This window comes from Vitis riparia, chromosome 8 (genome assembly GCF_004353265.1).
Source record: "Vitis riparia cultivar Riparia Gloire de Montpellier isolate 1030 chromosome 8, EGFV_Vit.rip_1.0, whole genome shotgun sequence".
In the NCBI taxonomy this organism is placed as follows: domain Eukaryota; kingdom Viridiplantae; phylum Streptophyta; class Magnoliopsida; order Vitales; family Vitaceae; genus Vitis; species Vitis riparia.
In genome coordinates, this window is record NC_048438.1 from 11,706,617 (window position 1) to 11,729,749 (window position 23,133).

At 32.2% G+C, this 23,133-nt stretch overlaps 1 protein-coding gene across 5 annotated transcripts; it reads left to right on the plus strand.

Annotated features, from left to right (window-relative positions):
• The first annotated feature begins 6,884 nt into the window (after window positions 1-6,884).
• On the plus strand, window positions 6,885-21,985 carry LOC117920368 (4-alpha-glucanotransferase DPE2). 5 transcript variants are annotated; one of them, XM_034837845.1, is made up of 23 exons: window positions 6,885-6,984; window positions 7,686-8,075; window positions 9,065-9,182; window positions 9,296-9,351; window positions 9,466-9,593; window positions 9,694-9,817; window positions 9,912-10,108; window positions 10,667-10,745; window positions 10,935-10,973; window positions 13,128-13,247; window positions 13,500-13,601; window positions 13,726-13,809; window positions 13,916-14,158; window positions 14,276-14,401; window positions 14,542-14,616; window positions 14,746-14,817; window positions 17,255-17,374; window positions 17,499-17,596; window positions 17,743-17,902; window positions 18,016-18,114; window positions 19,906-20,103; window positions 20,257-20,350; window positions 21,538-21,985. In XM_034837845.1, exons 2-23 carry the CDS (start codon window positions 7,722-7,724, stop codon window positions 21,747-21,749), a joined length of 2,898 nt encoding a protein of 965 aa, XP_034693736.1. In that variant the 5' UTR covers window positions 6,885-6,984; window positions 7,686-7,721; the 3' UTR covers window positions 21,750-21,985. The 5 variants fall into 5 exon arrangements, with proteins under 5 accessions (XP_034693736.1, XP_034693732.1, XP_034693734.1 ...); XM_034837841.1 differs by lacking the exon at window positions 6,885-6,984 and adding an exon at window positions 7,034-7,280; XM_034837843.1 differs by lacking the exon at window positions 6,885-6,984 and adding an exon at window positions 7,034-7,275.
• The last annotated feature ends 1,148 nt before the right edge of the window (window positions 21,986-23,133 follow it).

Sequence of the window (23,133 nt, forward strand, 5' to 3'; positions counted from 1 at the left end):
TTGTTGACTATTAGGTGCTATTGGTTGAATGGGAATAGAAGTCCAATGCCATATGTGCATCTCAGCTGAGCTTTAGAATGGTTTGGTGGGGTTATAGCATGTTCAGGTTCATTATTTATTTGGTTCTTATTGAAGATTAATTTAGTATTGTTTCAGATTCCTCATGAGATTCATGTAACCATATCTTGATTTAATACCCGTTTGACTCCACTCACCCAGCTTTCTATACCCAGCTCCACGCCAATCCCATCTCTCGCCACCTTTTCTTTCTCCATGCTCGTATAATCACCATCACTCACACCTCCATGCACGCAAGTCCTTGTTAGTGGCTGGGAGCGGGCAGCAGCTAGGCGAGCCTTCCATTCCCCACAGACCTCGCCGGAGCCGTCTTTGGAGTTCGGCGCTGTTGCTCCGGTTCGGGATGCCTCTCTCTAGGCTGTCGACGGCGGCCTGCTCGCCGTCTTCTTCGGCTGCTCCCGCGGTGTGGTCGACGGCGCCATAAGCGGAGACGTCCACCGGCTGGTGCCGTGGCTTCGAAAGCCACGCATCTCCACCATCCCGGCGCCGCCATCCCTGCCTCTCTTCTACGTCGTTGCTGGTGGAGATATCCTGAAGGAGTTGCCCAGATGGAGAGGATGCTGTTGGGCTGTGAATGAGCTATTGTTTGGTGACGGGCTTAGTTTAGCCCATGATGGCTTTGGGCTTGGGTTTTGAATTTGGAGCCCAGGCCCAAGCCTATGCTGAAGATGATGCCCAAGGCCCACTAGCTTCCTTTGAGATTCAATCTCCCCACCCTAGGCCCATTAAAGGGCTCAATTGGTAGCCATTGTCCTAAGCCCGTTTGGTCCTAAGCCCATCTCTATTATTATTTAAATCTTCAAATTTAATTAATTATTATTATTATTATTATTAGTATTATTATTATTATTAAATCAACTTCCAAAATCTATAGTTTAATTTCCCTATTTTTTATTATTATTATTATTATTAACGAATATTATTATTATTATTGTTAGCGAATATTATTATTATTATTATTAGCAGATATTATTAATTTTAATTATTATTATTATTATTATTATTATTATTATTAACGAATATTATTATTATTATTATTAGCGGATATTATTAATTTTCATTATTATTATTATTATTGTTATTAACTAGTATTATTATTATTAGCGGATATTATTAATTTTAATTACTATTAATTATTATTATTATTATTAGTATTATTATTATTATTAAATCAACTTCCAAAATCTATAGTTTAATTTACCTATTTTTATTATTATTATTATTATTATTATTATTAACGAATATTATTATTATTATTGTTAGCGAATATTATTATTATTATTATTAACGAATATTATTATTAGTAGATATTATTAATTTTAATTATTATTATTATTATTATTAACGAATATTATTATTATTATTATTAGCGGATATTATTATTATTATTATTATTGTTAACGGATTATTATCATTATTATTATTAACGAATATTATTATTATTATTGTTAACAGATTATTATCATTATTATTATTACGAATATCATCATATTATTATTATTATTATTGCTATTATTATTATCAATTATTATTATTATTACCATTGTTATTATTATTATCATTGTCATTATTATTATTTGTTCAATTTTTCGAATCTTATTATTATTATTATTATTATTATTATTATTGTTAATTCAGCTTTTTCAAAATCCTATTATTATTATTACCATTATTATCATTTCTATTATTATTACTATTATCATCATTACTATTGTCATTATTGTTATTATTGTCATTATTATCATTAAAATCTATATTCTCGCAGTTTAACCTCCTAAAGTTCATCTCTTATTATTATTATTTCAAACTCTCCAAATCTTATTATTATTATTATTGTTAATTCTACTTTCAAAAATCTTATTTTATTTTTATTAATCCAACCTTTTAAAATCTTATCATTAATCTTATTATTACTATTATTATTAATTCCACTTTCAAAATTTATTCTTATTTTTATTATTAATCCAACCTTTTAAAATCTTATCATTAATATATTATTATTATTATTATTATTATTATTAATTCCGCCTTCAAAATCAAAATCCTATTTTTATTATTAATCCAACCTTCTAAAATCTTATCATTAATATCTTATTATTATTATTATTATTATTATTAATTCCACTTTCAAAATCTTATTCTTATTTTTATTAATCCAACCTTTTAAAATCTTATCATTAATCTTATTATTACTATTATTATTAATTTCCACCTTCAAAATCAAAATCCTATTTTTATTATTAATCCAACCTTCTAAAATCTTATCATTAATATCTTATTATTATTATTATTATTATTATTATTATTATTAATTCTACTTTCAAAATCTTATTCTTATTTTTATTAATCCAACCTTTTAAATCTTATCATTAATCTTATTATTACTATTATTATTAATTCCACTTTCAAATCTTATTCTTATTTTTATTATTAATCCAACCCTTTAAAATCTTATCATTAATATATTATTATTATTATTATTATTAATTCCACCTTCAAATCAAAATCCTATTTTTATTATTAATCCAACCTTCTAAAATCTTATCATTAATATCTTATTATTATTATTATTATTATTATTATTAATTCCACTTTCAATCTTATTTTTATTAACCAACCTTTTAAAATCTTATCATTAATCTTATTATTACTATTATTATTAATTCCACCTTCAAAATCAAAATCCTATTTTTATTATTAATCCAACCTTCTAAAATCTTATCATTAATATCTTATTATTATTATTATTATTATTATTATTATTAATTCCACTTTCAAAATCTTATTCTTATTTTTATTATTAATCCAACCTTTTAAAATCTTATCATTAATATCTTATTATTATTATTATTATTAATTCCACTTTCAAAATCTTATTATTATTATTAGTATTATTATCGTTATTATTAATTCAAACCCTCAAAACCTTATTGTTATTATTATTAATTTAACTTTTAAAATCTCATTATTATTATTGTTATCATTAATTCGACTTTCAAAATCTTGTTATTATTATTATTATTATTATTATTATTTCAAAACCTTATTGTTATTGTAATTATCCTTATTATTATTATCGTTATTGTTATCACCTTAGGCCCTTATAATTCCAAAGCCCTTTTTAACCCCTTTCGTTTATCCATATTATTATTATCATTTATTGTTATTATTATTATTATTATTATTATTATTATTATTAAAAATCTATACTCTAGCCGTTTAATTTCTTAAAGTTCATTTCTTCTTCTTATTATTAAAAATCTATATTCTCGCAGTTCAATTTCCTAAAGTTCATTCCTTATTATTATTATTATTGCAAATTCAACTTTCAAGATCTATATCTTTCTAGTTTAATTCCCTAAAGTTCATTACTCATTTTTCTTTGGCAAATTTCATTTTAATTACCGAGGCTCTAATATTTTAAATTTAATTCCAAATACTCTAATCTTCAAATAAACTCCCGGGATCCGGTTTTCACTCGAATAGTTTTAATCTCCTTTCAGTTCCTAAATAATCTTCTGGTAAGCAATAATGAATTCTCCATAGTTCCAAAACACGGGATTTGTGAGACTAGCTCATGAATGAAAAATTGGGCTTTGGTGGGGGCCCCAGGTTTGATCCTTGTTGATCGTAAATCGTTGTGCTTAATGTATTTTGCTTGAGTTCCGTTTGTACCCCGATATGCATGAGCTATATTTTGTATTCATTAATTTTGCACTAATCCCGTTTCTTGATAGCGCATTGTGGCTCGTGGCCGAGGTATGCATCTACTCTCATTCTGGTCAATCTCTATTGCGTGTTTTGTTTCCCATATTGTGCATGATTTAGGTGAGTATCCATTGATTTTTCCTACTGATTGTCATGTCAGCTTCGTTTTATTAGTAGAGACCCGACTTTAGGGACTTAGAGGGGTGCTATGGTCTTCTACCGTACCTTCCCGATAAGTAACCTGACCCCCGACCCTGATCCGGTTTTTCGTAGATCACCTTTTCCAAAATAAGGAGTCGCACTTAGGGTTTTCTTTCTTATTTTGTTTACCCTTTTAAAAATAAAACAAAAATAAGTGGCGACTCCAAGTCATTTTCTTAATCAACAATAAAATCATTTTTCAAAACAAAAATCAAGCTCGCCATTGAGTGGGAAACGCATGAGCCGAAATGCGGGGTCCACACCCGTATTTTCGCTCTATGCGTTCCCACTTCATTATGATTTTTAGAAAAAAAAAACTTAGAGTTGCCACTTATTTTTGTTTTATTTTTTAAGATAAAAACAAAATAAGAAAGAAATACCCAAGTATGACTACTGAATGAAAAACAGGTCTGTGAAAAATAAAGTCTATGTTTAAGAGTCAGGTTCCTTATTGGGAAGATACGGTGGTGAGCCGTAACACTCTTGTAAGCCACGTATATATACTGTTTCTACCAAACGAATTAAGGGAATTGTGACAATTAATTAATTAATTATGAATACCAAGAAAAATAATCATACAAATGAGTATGTACAAGTCAAATGAGGCGTTTCCTAAAACTTAATACTTATTACATAATGACTTAAATTGAATTTAAGTGAAATTATATTTAAGTTATCAATTTAAAACTTATTACTTAATTTTTTACTTTAAGTATCAAGATTGTTTAATAAAATTAACTTAATATTTATTTTAAATTATTACATTGATATATTTATTTTTATAAATTATAATTAAGATAAAAGAGGTTATGAAAATAATTAAGGTAAATAAAGGTAAAAATGTAAAATAAAGATGTGGATTTAATAATAAATTAATAGTTTTTATTTATTACTTAAAATTATTTTTAACTTTAAATAATATTATTAAGTTATTTTACTAAATATATTTAATTTATTTTTCACTTTAAGTGATATCATTAAGTTATTAAATCACTTTAAATTATTAAATTGATTTATCAAAACTTACTTAAAAAGAAAAAGTTTTAGAAGTTAGAATTTCTTTTTGGAGGAAAACATTAAAAAAGTAAAATATATATATATATATATATATTAAAAAAGATGATTTCTTATATTTGAATATTATGAAAATTGAAAAATAAGAAAAAAAAAATATTTTAGAAAGGAGTTAAAAGTCTTTTCCTCCTTATTTCCTAAAAAGAATTGTGAAAAAAAAATGGGAAAAAGTAAATTTCTTGATAATTTGATTTTCATTTCATACAATTTTTTTTTTCTACTGACAACCAAAAGCTTATTGGTATGACTCAAAATATTGAAATATTCAAAGTAGGATGGATTTTAATTTTCTTTTTATTATTTATTTTAAAGCTTTACAAGAATAGTAAACAAAAATAAGAAAATGTAATTTCGTTCCACCGTCACGTGTAACATGGGATTTGAGATCCCAATATCAGAAAGTGTAGGACATTTCACGTGGAGGTTTTTTTAAGTTTTGAACTTTTTTGAGGGGAACAAAATCACCTACGACTGCATCCTTCGTTGTCCTCTGCTGACGCCAACCCCGTATCTTTTAAGGCTATGTTTGGTGAAAAGCACCAAGAAAAAAAAAAAATTTTTTTTAAAAAAAAAAAAAAAAAAAAAAAAAAAAAAAAAAAAAAAAAAAAAAAAAAAAAAAAAAAAAAAAAGATTTTTTTTTTTTTCTCTATTTTATTTTCTTCAGTTTTTTCTCAAATTTTTTGGAACTTAGACCTTTTTAGAGACTCTAATTAAAAATAATGTTATTTATAACAAAATAATAATAAAAATAACTCAGAAGATATGTCCACAAACTTTTAATAAAAAATAATGTTTAAAAACTTATTTTGAAAGTAATGGTTTAGGATAAAATTTTGATATTTTCGGTTTTTTTTTTTAAATAATCTAAAGTTAGGTTTGGTTTTAGAAAATTTGAGGAAAAATATAATGAAAATAAAATAAGAGAAAAAAAAATGAAAGGAAATAAAAACTTAAATCAACACCTAACCCCCGCTTACAAAACTTTCATAAAATTGTAAAAGAAAATACTTTTTTTTGCACATTGGTTCGAACTTTAAGATTATGTTTGATTTTAAGAAATTATCAAAGAAAGAAAAAAATATATTAAGGAAAATGATTTTTCTATGATGAGTTTTAATATGAAAAAAAAATCAAATATAATTAAAATTAATTGAAATGTTATATATTTTAAATTATATAATCTTTAAAATATATAAAAATAATTTATTAATTTTGAATTTATTTTTTCTTTCATTTCACTTTTTCTCGCTATTTTCTCTCAAAATTTTAGAAACCAATCATAGCATAATAAAATTAACTTTAAATTGATAGTCTTAAAGTGACATTTTCCAATTACCTTTAAAATATGATAACTATCTATCTTTATTTTTTATTTTAAAAAGATGTTTGCATGTTTGTTCGTGATTTTCGTATGTAACTGGCAAGTGTGACAACTTTAAGCAACTTAAAAGAATAAGTATTTTTCTTTATATTATGGTTTTTTTTTCTTTAATTTAACATGTTCGTTATTGATTATTTTTTAAAAAGTATGAGGGGTAAAATGTTAGTATTCAACAAATTTAGGGGAGCAAAGTGTAAAATGCATAAAGGTTAACTGAAGAATTATATTTAGAACATTCCCAAACAGCTATGACTTGCATTGATTACGTCTCTCTCCCTAAACAGCATCACAATCTATACTTCCCATAGATTCCTTTTAAAGTAATCTCTCAATTTTATAGTTTATACTCAGAAAAATGAAATACTCCTAGGCCTCCTCTGTATTTTGAGTCACAAGTAACAACTCTTCACCTACGGAAGACGCCATATTTAATTAAAAATCTTCATCGCTGTGGAGATAAGAAGACATTATGGAGCTCGGGTTTTTCAAAACGTGATCGACCCTTCTCGATACATGTGAGCTGTCACTTTCTCAGGAAAGTGGTTGGATTCTTCCTAATTAACAAGGAGACAATACAGGGTTCATTCTGCCTCTCCTTCATCGACTTCATGCAATGTTCAGAGTCGGAATGGTTGCTTAGAAAAATAAAATATCTTGAGAGAAAGTGATAATAGTTTTCACTTTTCTGTGAGCCACCGATTTCGCTTTCTTTTTTCGAATCAAACAAACCCCTCCCTCGTGTTCTTTTGTTTCTTCTTAAGCTCTCTGTTATCGTATTAACGAGTAACTTCCAATTTAAGAAAGTATCTCAGCTGGGTTTTCATTATTTCAAGGAAAGGTAGTCTTCCTTTTTTTTTAAATTGAGAAATACTGATTTTTCTCCTCAATTCATGGAACTTTCTTTCTGGCCGTACTACATTTCAGTTCAGTTTGTTAAGAGTTCGGTCAGTGCCTGATTAGTTTCTGATTCCAAATCTGTATACCCTCTATTTGGTTGCTGAAGAAACCAGGTTTTTGGGTTCTATACTCTCTGGTTTTTGTTTCTGGAAAATGGAAATCTCAAGTGTCTGCTAGGCTAAATATATGATTTATTTGAGATTGAAAAGTTCGATTTATTTTCATACGTTTTCTCAGCGGCCAAACAGACCCTGAATTTCAATCTGGGAATTTTAAATTCAATTGCTTCTACTATATTCATCCTTGTTCTCTGTGGATTCTAACGAATTGAACTTGGTTTTTCCAGATTTTGAAAATTCCACTGTGATCCATTTCTGGGAAAATGATGAATTTTCGGCGGCTTTCTGGTAACAAGCCGGGGAAAACGGTATATGTGAGCTTCAGGTTACCTTATTTCACTCACTGGGGTCAAAGCCTGCTCGTATGCGGCTCTGAACCGGTGCTCGGTTCATGGGATGTGAAGAAAGGTCTGCTATTGAAACCAGTTCATCGAGGAGATGAGCTCATATGGTGTGGAGATGTCGCTGTTCCGGGGGGTTTCGGATGCGAGTATAGTTACTACGTGGTGAATGATGATAGAAAAGCGCTGAGATGGGAGGCTGGGAAGAAGCGAAAACTTGTACTGCCTGAAGTGATTGAGCATGGGGAAGTAGTGGAACTTCATGACCTTTGGCAGGTCATGCTCGCTTTTTCTCCAACCCCTTTCCCCTTGATTGCTTTATGAATTATTCCTTTACAAGTTCTCTTTTTCTTTCTACTGTTTTAGAAATATTCAGACACATACAAGGATAATATTCACTTTTATGGGTACATATTCATTCTTAAGTGTGTTTGTTTTAGATGTTTCTACTATGGGGATTTGCTGCTGGAGCTCTCTTCTGTTTCTTCACAGCTTTGTAGAAGTCATAATTTTTATTTATATGTCCTTATACTCTTGCTGGGTTGTACTCGTTTGAATGGAAAAAGGTGGAAAGAATAGACAAAGGGGATTGGGAATCCTACAGCAAATTCTAAATGGCAAAGTCGTGAGACCAACGTTATCCTTTTTTCTGTTTTTTCCCACTTTTTTCCTCAGTAATCAAATGAATCACTAGATGATGTTTGTTTGCAAATACCATCCTACCATGGGCTCGTCGTTTTCTCTTAGTAGTTCTCATGTAACTTTTATGTTGTCAGATGCTTGTTGATTCCCAATTTACATGAAATTTGATCTTAACATAAGCTGTTTGTTCATATGTAGAAAAGAAATAAAAATTTATGATCTGATTAGAACCTTTGCAAACCCCAAAAAGCATAAGATTCTGGAATTTTCTTTCCTCTGTCTTCTCAGTGAAAAAGGAAAGCTCTGGCCATTTTGTGGATGTTAAAAATCCATTCTTAATAGTACCTTATGATTTTTCTCCTTTTTCAGCCTGTTCCTTACCTTATGACATCAATTGTAAGTTGATTACTAGGAATTTGTATCTATTACTTACCAAACATGCAAAAAGAGAAGGGAGAAGAAAGAAAAACAGAGAATAGAAAGAGGAAGAGGGAATTTTTATTCAAGGAGAATATAATAGCATGTTTTAAAAAATTATTATTAATACAAGTAGTTTTTGTGAAAATCCAAAAAATGTTTAAATTCAATGTTCACCTGAAAGTTCTGCCCTTTTCTGGATCCAGACTGGTTCTGAAGCTCTCCCTTTTACAAGTGCATTCAAAAATGTAATCTTCCGTGGAACTTGGACATTGGACATTGAGAGACCTCTAGGAATCATCCAGAATACCTTAAATACAGAAGGTAATTCTACCTAGTTCACATTTTTTGAGGATTCCTTTTGACATGATCTTCTGTTTACCTTCTGTCATTGCTGCTGGATTAAATGCTGTTTTCAACTTCTGACTCATAAGCAGATTCCGTCATTGTCCATTTCAAAATTTGCTGCCCAAATATTGAAAAAGACACATCAGTAAGATCTCTTTTCCAAGATGAGTCCTTCATGGTTAACTGCATATATTCTTTACTTGATAAGTTTTGCTTGCCATTTTGGCATGCTAGGATTTATGAAGTTGGACTCCTGCAGGTTTATGTAATTGGTCATCCTTTAAAGTTGGGCCGATGGAAGGTTCAGGATGGACTTAAACTTGATTATGCAGGAGAATCGATTTGGCAAGCAAACTCTGTGATGCAAAAGGACGATTTTCCAATAAGATATCCTTTGAAGTCTTAATTTGATGATTTCCCTGAATATTTATTTTTGTTGTCTGCATCTTAACTAGTGTTACTCTCTTTTCCTCAACGGTTTGTCCACATATAGGTATGTTAAATGTGGCAGGAATGGGAGACTTTCAGTAGAAACAGGTTTTCGAGAACTCTCCCTGGACTCCTCAAATGGTCCACCAAAATACATATTTGTTTCCGATGGCATGTTGAAAGTAAGCTATTGACTGGAATTTAAATTTAAGAGACAGATATTTGTCAAACAGGAAATCAACAGGATTGTCCCAATCCATTGATCTGTTCTGTCAGGAACCACCTTGGAGGGGTGCTGGTGTTGCAATCCCCATGTTTTCCATTAGAACAGAAGCTGATCTTGGAGTAGGGGAGTTTCTTGACCTGAAGTTACTTGTTGACTGGGCTGTTGATTCGGGCTTCCATTTAATTCAGCTCTTACCCCTCAATGACACATCGGTGCATAGGATGTGGTGGGACTCATATCCGTACAGGTATGACATTTTTAATATTATGTTGGATGAATAATTAGGTGATACTAATTATTTGACAAGTTTGGCCATGTTTTCCTTATCTTTTAGAGGGACTTGATTTTAACCCATTCGAAGTTGCTTATTGCCAAAAGTTTTCTGTTCTTCCTTCTCTTGAGTGGCAAATTTTGTGATTTCCAAATTATGCACTCTCTTCTGCCTGAATCCATAATTACCAATGAGCTATTCCTCAGCTGGTATCCTTCCAAAATGACCTTGGGTTAAGAGGCTGGGAGTCGCTACCAGGTAGACAGTAATAGAGTTAGGCATGTTTCTATGTTGTATTCTTCTAAGTTCTTAATAGACTTTTACTCTTCACAGGTATACTCAGGTGTTAGGGGGCTAGAGTTTCTGGGTTCCTTTTGTCTTTCATGATAGTATTTGAAGACCATACATTATTTCCCATGTGCTCAGTCACTTATGATTGTCTTGACTTCAATGCATGTGAAGATTCGATTTTTTTAACAGGTTGGAAGTTCTCACCTCATTACATTTTTTTTGCTCTTCATCTTTGTAATGCAGCTCTCTCTCTGTATTTGCATTGCATCCTCTATACTTGAGAGTACAGGCACTTTCAAGCAATATACCAGAAGAGGTCAAGGTGGTCTTCATAACCTTTTCATTTATTACTTAAGTACATTATAGCATGCAAACCTGAAATTCTTATAACAAGAACATGATTGCCTATAATTAATTTTGATATGGTACTTCACTGCCCTAGAGAATTATCAGCTGCTTCTTACTGATGTCATGTTACTTATTTATTTGTTTGTTTTTGTTTTATTTTCAGCAAGAGATCCTGAAGGCAAAAGATCAGCTAGATGGAAAGGTATCCCTACTTTGATCTATGATTTAGTTAATATCTTTGTTATCTTGATGTACCCCTACTTGGTTTAGGATTTAGCTAGTGTCTTTGTTATCTTGATGAATACACACAAATATATGCCATGTATCTATCTTAACTGATGAGCACACTTCTCTGAGGAGACATGGTATATGGTTTTGTTATAAGTATGAGAGGAGTGAAACATAAGAATCTTTGAGAAAGAAGAATTCCCATTTTTCAGAGCTTAATGATGTCCTTCAGTCTCTTTTCTCTGTGGATCTCATCCTCAGCCTCTTTTGGTTGGTAGTCCTTTTCCGAGTTCTTGGGTTGTCTTAACTTGTTTTGAGTGCAAAGTAGGCGTTTTGTACACCATGCCACTGGGGATCTTACCCTGTTGTTTTCTAATAAAGGTTTTATTTAGAAAACAACAAACAGGAAAGGTGCATAGCACATGAGAACTTCCCAAAAAACTTAATCTTATTTCCATTTCTTTAAATCAAGTACATTTGTGTACACCATGAAGTTTCTATTTTTGTCTTTGATATGTTAAATAAAAACTTTGTATCCATTCTGCTCAAGCTTCTTGCTAGGTTTCAGTCTGGGTTTACTACTCAATATCAAATTTTTTTCCTGTTTCCCATTTCCTTAATGTTTTCCTTAACACAGTTCCTCATTCTATTGTTCTTCCTATTCCCATTTAATATTGCATCCTGGTGACAAGAACTTCATCCCTTCACTGTTAGGGCAAGGTGTAGTTGAAGCGAATCATAAAAATAGGAGAATGTTTGGGAGAAATCCCAATTTCATGGGTTTGTTTAGCCAAATAGCAAAATATTTTGTGGTTTTAAGTGATAATAGGGCCCATTAAATTAGCTACTTAAACCAAATGTTTTAAACAATCAAGCAATCTTTGACTGCTTGTACCTGCACTTCTACATATCTGAGATACAACCGTATGATTTAACAATCAAATAAAATTTGTAGATTTGCCCTACTTTTAAATCCTAATGAAGTTACCCTTTCAGTAGCTTCAAACTTTGTGCAGAAACTTCAGGACTAACAACTTTGAGATGCTGCCATGTGTTTGGAATTGAGGGACTTGGCAATGGGCAATGGAGGGAGAAAGGAAATTAGTTAGTTAACATTTTTTGTTTTGTTATTTGAATCCAACAAAAATAATAAGAGTTAATTTCACTCACCTCCCATGAGGTTTTCTCTAAATACACTTGACCATCATTGGTTTGAAATTTTGTTGTTGAACTACCAATTTTCCTAAAGTTTAAGCTGGTAGGATTTGGGGCCACAATGGAGAGACACACAGGCCCGTAGGCAAACAACCGCAATCAGCCTCTTTTGGACTTAATAAATTGGGGATATAAATATACAGTAGTGAGGTTTGAACACATGACCTCCTACCAAACAAGGCTTTGATACCATGTTGAACTACCAATTTTCCTAAAACTTGTAGGATTTGTGCCCACATGCACTTGAACATTCGTCAATAGCGCCCTTACCGTTGCATTTGTTATTTTCATTCACCTCCCTTTGACTCAAAATAAGAAGGTATTTGACCAAATTTCAAACTGACAAGGGCTAAGTGTATTTAGTCTAAACCTCAAGGGAGGTGAATGAAATTTACCCAAAATAATAATAGAATGGAGAATTGAGAGGAGATTTAGAGGGATTGGAGTGTATGTTTGAATTCTGCTATAAATTGGTAGACTTTGAGCAGACTTCACTTTTACACTTAAAACTTTTCTGTACCCCTCTGTCATTCTCATTCCTTTATCACTTCAGAGAAAAGGTCTCAGTAGTAAATTCCTTAATTTTTTATAAACTTCCCAGTGCCAAAAAAGAGAAAGGTTATTTCTATATAAGTGCCTTTACGTCAATGATTTTGTTCCACACAGTATTAGGCCTCTATTATAGAAAATGCTGGAAAAAGAAAATATGAATGCTGTAGTGCATTTCACTATTTGAATTGATAATGGACAATTACTTGAAACCAAGGATTGGCCATTTGCAACTCCAGTGATTATATTCTCATGTATGAATAGAACTATCATTTTCTATGCAAACTTAGGATGCTGATAAAAATTATGGACTTTCCTGTGTTAACTGGCTCATGTTAATTTTTTTTGCTTTGTATCTGTGCAGGATGTGGATTACGAGGCAACAATGGCTACAAAGCTTTCAATTGCCAAGAAAATGTTTTATCTGGAGAAGGATTTGATACTTAATTCCACTTCCTTCCAGAAATTCTTTTCTGAGAATGAGGTTATACAAAGTTCTCTCTTTATCAGATTATGACAAATATTGTGGAACAAGTTCCTCAAAACGCTTTCTTCTTAAATATTATCTAAAGTTGTCTCTTTATCATATTATGACAAATGTTGTGGAACAAGTTCCTTAAAAGGCTTTCTTCTTAAATATTATCTCTGGGTTATTGTTTAAAATTTTATTAACTCAATCAGTTGCATTCTTTTAGAATTCGATTACTATTCTAACACCTCTTTTAATTGGTAAAAGGATTGGTTGAAACCCTATGCTGCTTTCTGCTTTCTACGGGACTTTTTTGAAACATCCGATCACAGCCAATGGGGTCGCTTTTCTTTTTATTCAAAAGACAAGGTAATAAGGCTTTGTGTCTCTTTCTTATAAATTGGTTTTTAACTTGGAATATTTTGTTAGGGTAGGTTAGCTTATCGAATTCTCTCCATTTAAACCTCTAATGAAAATTTTCCTGTTTCTACAGCTTGACAAACTTGTGTCAAAGGACAGCACTCACTATGATATAATTTGCTTTCACTATTATATCCAGTACCATTTACATCTGCAAGTGAGTAGAATTAAATTGTATCCTGTATATTTGGTATATTAATATGGATGGCCATATGATTAGAAGATCTGCTGTTATAATGTTGGATGATCTTATGAATTTACAGTTGTTAGAAGCAGCGGAATATGCAAGAAAGAACAGAGTGGTGTTGAAAGGAGACTTACCAATTGGTGTTGACCGAAGCAGTGTTGATACTTGGGTTTATCCAAATTTATTTCGTATGAACACATCTACTGGGGCACCTCCTGATTATTTTGATAAGAATGGACAAAATTGGGGATTCCCCACATATAATTGGGAGGAAATGTCCAAAGACAACTATGCTTGGTGGCGTGCCCGTTTATCACAGGTTTCACACTTACTGTCTAAATTTTTATCCTCTTTGTCTACTCCATCTGTTCTTGCATTGTATTCTATGCTCTGGACTATCTCTTTTCTGAAGTTAAGTTTTCTGTTTTGTTCTCAGATGGCAAAATACTTCACCGCTTACAGAATTGATCATATACTGGGTTTCTTTAGAATCTGGGAGCTTCCAGAGCATGCTATGACAGGTCTAGTTGGAAAGTTCCGACCATCTATCCCTCTAAGTCAGGTACTGCCATGCCAGCCTAATACAATTAGTTAGATTTTCTATACAAAAAATGAGGGCAAGAGTGGTTTAGTTGTTAAGATAATGTAAATCCATTCATGTTCTTTTAGGCAATTCACTCCAAAATAATGCTCCTGTTGTAGGAAGAGCTTAAAAGAGAAGGAATATGGGACTTTGACCGCTTGAGCCGTCCATATATTCAGCAAAAAATTTTACAGGTTACTGAATTTTCCTACTTACAGCATTATATGAATGATTTTATTTCCCTTCCAGTGAATTGCTAGTTCTGCATGTCATTTGGAGCTTTCTTGCTTCAGATTACTGAATTTTTTCCTATCTTGTCTCAGGATAAATTTGGAACCTCTTGGACTTTTATTGCTTCAAACTTTTTGAATGAATATCAGAAGCAGCGCTATGAGGTGATACACATAATTGATCACAATTGATCCTTTAACCAATTTCTACTTTACCTTAAAAACTCTGTGTACTTTGTCTTGAAAAACAGTTTAACTTGATTTTTATCTTGCCACAGAAAGATAGATCTCCATACTGGAAATATTTCTAGTTATATTAGTGTTTTTACAGTCCAGAATGAACCTTGTAAGGGTTTTGTCAGGAGATTAGTCCAAGTAGGTCATAGAACCACGACATTATTCCATGGATGCTCTTCCAGGAAAAATGGAGAAACTGCAGATTTGCATGTGATTGTCAGAAGGATATCTTGTATCATGAATGTAGTTAGGGATGATGCTCTTTTGATTGGTTTTAAAATACTTATTTTATGAAGAAAGTATTATAACACCAATAACTTGGGTTTTTACCATGGATTTGTGTGCCAAATAAATATTTTTGTGGTCCCTTGTCTTCAATCGAATGTTATTGGTTACTTGGCCTTAGCAATTTGCTTCATTTATTTGAATTGCACTCTTATATCATGTCCGAGGATGAAAATATCCTGAAATTTCAGCGAAATATTCCAAAATTTTGTATATTGGTCAACGCCAATGCAAAAAATGTGGTGGAAATTTTGGCCAGCCGAAAATTGACCAATATTTTCCATTATTTCTGTGAATTGATTAATATTTCTCCAAATTTCACCCCTTGTTAATATATACATATATATGCATGTATGCATGTGTATATATATTTTATAAACTTTATTAATAAAAAATTTCACCATCTTTGCGCAAAAAATAAGATTTTAATAAATTAAGTAATTTCAATTATCTTACCTTCAAATTCCATTTAACTAATTATTGAAATGTAAAAACTATCATAATAATCTTCGTAATGAATATTTTTTTTATATTTTTTGTATGCTAATTAAATATAAAAAACATAAACTTATAAATAAAATTATAAGAATTTTTTAATTCTAAATTTATAAATAAAATTATAAAAAATTTTAAATCAAAAAATAATTATACATATATCATCATTCTTTAATATCCTTAAACACATGCAAACTAAATAGGTCATCATTTTAATAGGAATGATGTTTTTAGATTTTGCATATTATAACTTGAACGTCACAAATTTTATCATACATATATTGTTTTATTCAATAACATAACTTCAATATGTATATCATTGAAGTTGTAATATCATTTCTTAGAGTTTTTCTCAACATTTCTATGAGTTTTGATCAATATCCGTTTGATATTTTCTAATATACCAACCATAGATATTTCCATAATTTCCGGTATTTTATTCCTTGATTATGTCTTAATTTAGTGATGTGAATGTATGTTACTCTATTTGTGATATTGCAGCAATTGGGCATATTCTCTCAGTATTTAAACCATTGTTACTTTTATAGCTTTAGTCCCCAAGAGAAAAATCAGATATCAACAGTTGCTGATTTTATACCTATAACTACTAGTTTGTATAAGGTCATAGCAAAGGTGCTTTCTCACTGCATTTGAAAGGTCTTGCTTGAGACCACCCATTGATCTCAATGTGCTTTGTTGAAGATACGCAAATCCTAGATGTAGTCTTAGTGGAAAATGAAGTGGTAGACGTTCCAGAAAATAAAGAGTTGCCTTCAAGATAGATTTTGAAAGGACTTATAACCATGTGAATTAGGATTCCTTGGATCATGCTTTAGAGAGGAAAGGTTTTAACCCAAAGTGGAGGTTTTGGATCTGTGGGTGTTTATCTTTTGCTAGTTTTGCCATTCTAGTGAATAGATGTGCCAAAGGATGGGTTAAGATGGCTAGAGGTCTAAAGACAAGGGGGCCCTCTATCCCATTTTCTCATCACCATTCTAGTGAACGGATGTGCCAAAGGATGAAATATAGCATGTTTTTAGTCATGTTTCTTTTATCAAATGAACATGGATTGAATGTGCTTTCTCTATTGGAAAATGACTGGTCTCAGATGCACAAATGTTGTGACATCTAAATGCCTATACTATTTTTGTCTCCCCTGAAGCCAGAGAGGGGGCAGGAGAAAGGGAGGGAACTGATTATTAACAGTTGCCCCATGGATATCTTTTGTTATGTTACCTTATAGCTTCGACTGTCAACAGGGTTGAACCCAGAAAAAGAACCATCATAATGATGGACATTCTATTAAGGACCTTTTATTAGAGGAACTTTTCATATTTAGTAGCAATTCTGATGGTCTTTTGAATAAATAATTAGTTATATGAAAACTTATTTTTATGCCAATATTGCCAACAAATCTTTCAATTCAAATTGTATTATTTTTATTAGTTATTTATATGCTATTTTTTTATGCCAATAATGTCAATAGTACCTTTGAGCTTTACGTGTTTATTTTCGGAAGTTCTAGTATTCTACTACTCAAGGATCCTTGCTTTAAATACTGTTTTTTCCTTGATTGTTATTATAGTTCAAAGAGGACTGCAACACAGAGAAAAAAATTGCTTCCAAATTGAGGTCATGCGTAGAAGGGTCATTGTTGTCAGAGAGTGAAGACAAGATACGGCTTGATCTCTTTGCTCTTCTACAGGTAGTAAATAATTCCAAAGAGATGCAAAAACTCAGATGTCTTGAGTTTCTTTCTCAAGTGTTGAATATTAATGTCATTGCTAGTTGCAGTCCCAAGGCTTTAATCTGTTCAATTGTTCTTGCAGAATATAGTTCTTATCAGAGACCCAGAGGATGCAAAGAAATTCTATCCTCGTTTTAATCTTGAAGACACATCGAGTTTCAAAGATTTGGATGATCATAGGTACTTGAATTTCTACATTCTTATCTGGTCTTGAAAAAGATTTATATTAATGCCATTTCTATTTTCTGTTGACTGAATAAAAAGCAATCTGGGGTTTAAATCCCCTACCAATATAATATCTCTTCACTGGTTTTCCTGTGCTACAGCAAAAATGTTTTGAAAAGATTATATTATGACTATTATTTCCATCGGCAAGAAGATCTTTGGCACCACAATGCTCTGAAGACATTGCCTGTCCTCTTGAACTCATCAGATATGCTGGCTTGTGGAGAAGATCTTGGCCTTATTCCTTCTTGTGTTCATCCTGTATGTTTATTCAACTCTCTTCCTCCCCCTTTCTTTATTTTGGGCTTTTTAATGCTAATCTAAACATAAGTTGCACAAAAGTTGTGAGTTATGACTGGATAACTTTGATGCAGGTCATGCAAGAACTGGGTTTAATTGGTTTACGCATTCAAAGGATGCCAAGTGAACCTGGGCTGGAGTTTGGTATTCCTTCTCAATATAGCTATATGACGGTAAGATCCTATGCAATGTTGCTCTACTCATTTTTGGCCTGTTCTATTAGGGTGCATTTGGATGTCCCGTGAAAGTGGAAGGATCCCATTTGATTAGTAGCATTTCAAGGCATAGACCTATTCCTGGGAGTATCTAAAATACTGCAGTAATAACTTATAAAAATTGGAATTCTTTAACTCAAATTTGAGGATGCTTTCTGTCTCTCGTATATATCATGCATTTGTTGTAATTTTGATATTATTTGTATGTAAAGCTACAGATTTTCCCAGTTCACTTGCATAAATGTCTCAATATACAGCTGGAGGCAGTTTTGGGAGATTGTGTTTATGTTAGAGGGGGAAAATTTTGGGAGATCATTTATGTGTTAGAGAGGGGAGAGAGAGAGAGAGGAGGCATCAGTGAAACTTTGAGGTCTTCCTGTCTTAGTTTTCTATCATTTCGTTTTTTTCTTTGGCTGACATATCCTAATTTCTTATTCGCCTCCTTAAATCTCAAATCAGTCAAAGCCCTAGCCTATCTTATTTGATCATAGGTTACCATCCTAGGGTTGTCTTACATCAACAAATGATATCTTTTGAGTTTCCTGTGGTATGATGTTGTGCTCCTACTAAATTTTCTTGAACTTACAAGACTGTTTAACCAATCTAAAGTACTATGCATGTAATGCTCAGGTATGCCATATAATACTGTTGGTTTGAGGTTGGTTCAGGTTGCCAAATTCCTCAACTGTCCAACATAAATTGGGGTCGAATGGGATTTTGTAACTTAAAGCCTAATATTATTACAAAGAAGGATAACCCAGACCAAGGAGATCACACAAATTGATTTGTTATCCCATGCAAATGCTTAACTTGATGTTTTCTTATGTTAATCTTATCTGAACTGATGGGTAACTTGGCAAGATAATTTCTACAAATCCGTCTGACCATTTTGAGCTAGTTGTTTCCCACTTCTGGGGATTTCAACAGTCCTTGATAAAATTAGAAATGGCCAGTAGATGCTAGGGTCTGTTAGAAATGTATAGTTGATCCTATGGTTTCTGTTTCACTGATTGAACTGAGCTGGATCCAGAAGGATAACCAGGCATTCTTCTTCTATATCAGAATGCTCTAGATGGCTAGTTTGAATATTAAAATGTAGGTCAATAAAATCATTCTATTAATTTAACCTGCTCTATCTGGTAATATATTAAAAAAAAATTCTGAACTTTCTGATTGAGAGAAAAGATATCATCTCTAAAAAGGCACATAATGAAATTTAGATATATGATCCTTATCCTTTTTCTGAAATTATTTCTCGTCTGAAACTTTTTTTTTGCTCCCATATGATCAGCCGGCTGCCTCATTAAACAAATGATTTTTGGTCCATGTGATTGAATCATTGAAAGCTTGGACTTTCTATCACCAGTATTCATTTCCTGAACTGTGAATCTCCTTTTAGTTACATTCTGCTTTTTCAACATCATGTGGAAGTTTTCTCACGTCTCTGTCCACTAAAAATAGAGGTGCATGCTTCAGCATGGCCATTGGTGGTTAAATCCCATATTGTTTCATGCATTGTTTCTTTTTGGAACTTGTCACAAAAAAACAATTTCCATAAAATAAGGTGTCCAAGGAGAATATATTTCTGAAGTTTTTCTTCCCTTGTCAGTCAAAATATTTATTGGTTTCGGTATTGCATTTTGGTTATTGGGTAGGTTTTCCATTTTTGTTTTTCCCTCCTGGTTATTGAATCCTTGCATCACATGTCACAATAGTTTTGCTGAATAGGCTAACTGAATACCATTTCAGGTGTGTGCTCCATCATGCCATGACTGTTCCACCATGCGTGCTTGGTGGGAAGAAGATGAAGAAAGAAGGCGACGATTTTTTAAGACTGTGGTAGGGTCTGATGAGTTGCCACCTAGTCAATGTGTTCCTGAAGTTGCAGAATTCATCATACAGCAACATGTTGAAGCTCCATCAATGTGGGCCATTTTTCCTCTGCAGGTAGTGTCCTGACACATTGGTAATGCACTTTGCTACAATGTTCTAAAACCCTACTAGGCAACCTGAACATTGGCTGAATTTACATGAATACCATGCTTTTCAACATATTTGTTGCATATTCATGTAAATATCCATGATTTTATCTAATTTCAGGACTTGCTAGCACTGAAAAAAGAATACACAACACGCCCTGCCGCAGAGGAGACAATTAATAATCCCACAAATCCAAAGCACTATTGGCGATACCGTATGTACAAATTTTTGTATTTTACTCAACTTCCGTGTGCATGCATGCAAAAGTGCTTAGACATCAAATTATCTTCCTGTTTTATATCATGTGTTCACTCATCATAGAAACCTATGCCCTTTTGTCAAGTGCACTGCACAAATTTTAGTTTGCCTCTAGGTTGTTAGACAAGAAATTTGAATTTTTATAATTTGAAATGTGCTTGAGAACTCATTGTCATATGATGGCCCAATAAGCAAAGTTATAACTTAGATAACTTGAGTCTTCTTTTATATGCCTAGATTTTTGTTTTTTTTTTTGCCCCTACATTTATCCATATAGATCAATTCAGGGTGTTTGGACATCCCATAAATGTTTTGTCCATCTAGTGTGCTTCATGTCATATTTTAGCACACAAATTGTTATTATGATGTTGAGAAGTCACTGAAAACCAAGACAAAAAATGTAAAGATGAATTGTTTATATAGAAATCTTTGAAATATTGATGCTCTAAGATTGGGTTGAGAATACAAAAATAAAGTTTTAAATGCTTTCAAGGAACACAATGAAATTGTTTCACTGCTATTATGAAGTGATCGAATTTCCAATAGACATTCAAATGCCTCATGGGGATGGGTCCTCCATTGGTAATTGGATTCTTCCATTATGTTCTACACAGTACTTGAAATGATTTAGTTTTGGTTCCACATAATATTTGACTGATTTTGCACCTTCCTAGGTATGGGCGGTTTTTATTACAATGATTTTTGAGAATTTCTTCTTTCCCCACCTGCAATCTCCTTTCATATGCTGTGAAAAGCAAATCAAGATCACATGCTGCAAATATCTGAAAGATTCTTGGATTTCAATCTTAAATTGGGGTTTCCTTGATGACTTAACCACCACCATTGTTGAACTTCACTACATAGTGTGGTCCACATGCATACTCACTAGTTACAGTTTACTGGAAGAATGGAAAACATCAGATATCCCTCGTCTCTTGGTAGTCATTTGAAGGATTAGAAAGCAGCTGATGATAATGTAAAGAAGTCAATGACAAGGAAATGTTAGCTGTTAATGCTTCTTCTAACTAAGATGTCAGATTTGGATAGATGATTTAAATTTTTGTGTTTTTCTTGATGCAAAATTGATTTCATTTCTGGTTGTATTAAAGTTCCTTTCTGCATGCTGCTCCTACTTGTACTCAGGTGTGCATGTGACATTGGAGTCCTTGCTGAAGGACAAAGAACTTAAAACAACCATCAGGGAGCTTGTACACTGCAGTGGACGAGCGTATCCTCTAGTTGGAGAAACAGAAGCTGTGATTCCAGAGAAGCAGCATGCTGCTGCAATCCATGAAAAGAGCCCTTCAGCAGTGCAGCTGAATGGAGCTCCACAGAAGGAGACGGTTGCAGTCTGAAAAGGCGACACCTTACTGCATGAATTACACTGCTGCAGGGGCAATCAGACTCGGGGAGAATTGCGTGCAACCTTGTAGAAGGAATGTAATTTTTTATTATGTACTCTGTTCACATGGGCGGGTGTTGAACCCTGCTCACAACTTATCCTTGAATAAGGTAGCTGCATGGAACAATTGACCAGAACATGAGTATGAAAGCTAATAACATGAAATCTCTATCACTACATTGCCTCTCATCATCGTTCCTTCCTTCACACCAGCTCAAACTTTGAAAATTTTCCACAATAACTTCGCATCCTCCTGCCTATACAAAGACAAGACAATGTCTTTGGAAGAGACTTTTTTTTTGTTTGGAGGAGGGAATCTTATTTGGTCATACTATAGTATCAAAGGTATTTTTTTTATAGGTATCGAAAATACATCATCAATCAAATAGTAGTGCTATCCCATGTATAACTCAAGTTTTATTGTTTAATATTCAATTCTTATTTGTTTGTACCAAGAGATCACATTGCCTCAAATCTTGGTTTCATGTCTTTGTATTCAGTTTGATTTGTTTATATTCTCGATTCTAATTTTTCTACTCTTGTTTAATGGTTCTAGTGCAAGATAATGTGAATTAAGCAAATTCATGTTTTTAATCATGTTTTTGTAACTCAATCAACCATATAAACGGTTTTAACCTTAGTATGACAATTTTAAATTTCTATATGAGTTATATAATTTAGATCAAATAAAAATTTAATAGCCTAAGTCTCGATTATTGTATTCTTAACTCTATTTCTTTTAAACTTTTATCCATTTTAACTCTATTCTTTTAAACTTTTATCCATTTTATCATTTGTAAAATATCTTTAATTTGAAGCACCCTTTTAAAAATTACATGACATGAATGGATCGAACAAAATAAACCTTATGAAATAAATATTCAGCCCCTTGTGAACCTTCGGTTTTCAAATTACTCACTTTTTAATAATTTTTTTTTTTTTTTACATTCTTGAGTAGTCTATTTAATCAATTTCTTAATTTTATGGATTTTAAAATGGCTTGGATTCAACATTTTTTTTTTTTAACTCATTTTGATTGAAAAGAAGATGCAAGAGGCTAAGAGTGATAACATTATAGACTTAAGTGAGGAGATTCAGGACCACTTCCGAAGAAATCGAGAGGAAAGCGACATTAGCGGATCTCAGCGGCGAAACCGGCGACGCAACGGTTAAGAGAAGTCCGAAATGGAAGGGTGAGGGTGGGCTTCGGGATTTGAGGAGTTGTAGACTAAGAAAAGGCCAAAAATAGGAAAGGCGGAACATAGAAAAGGCGTTGGGGGTGACAGCTAATGGAGGCAAGGAAAACCACCCGAAGAAAGGGAAGGATTGAGGGGCGG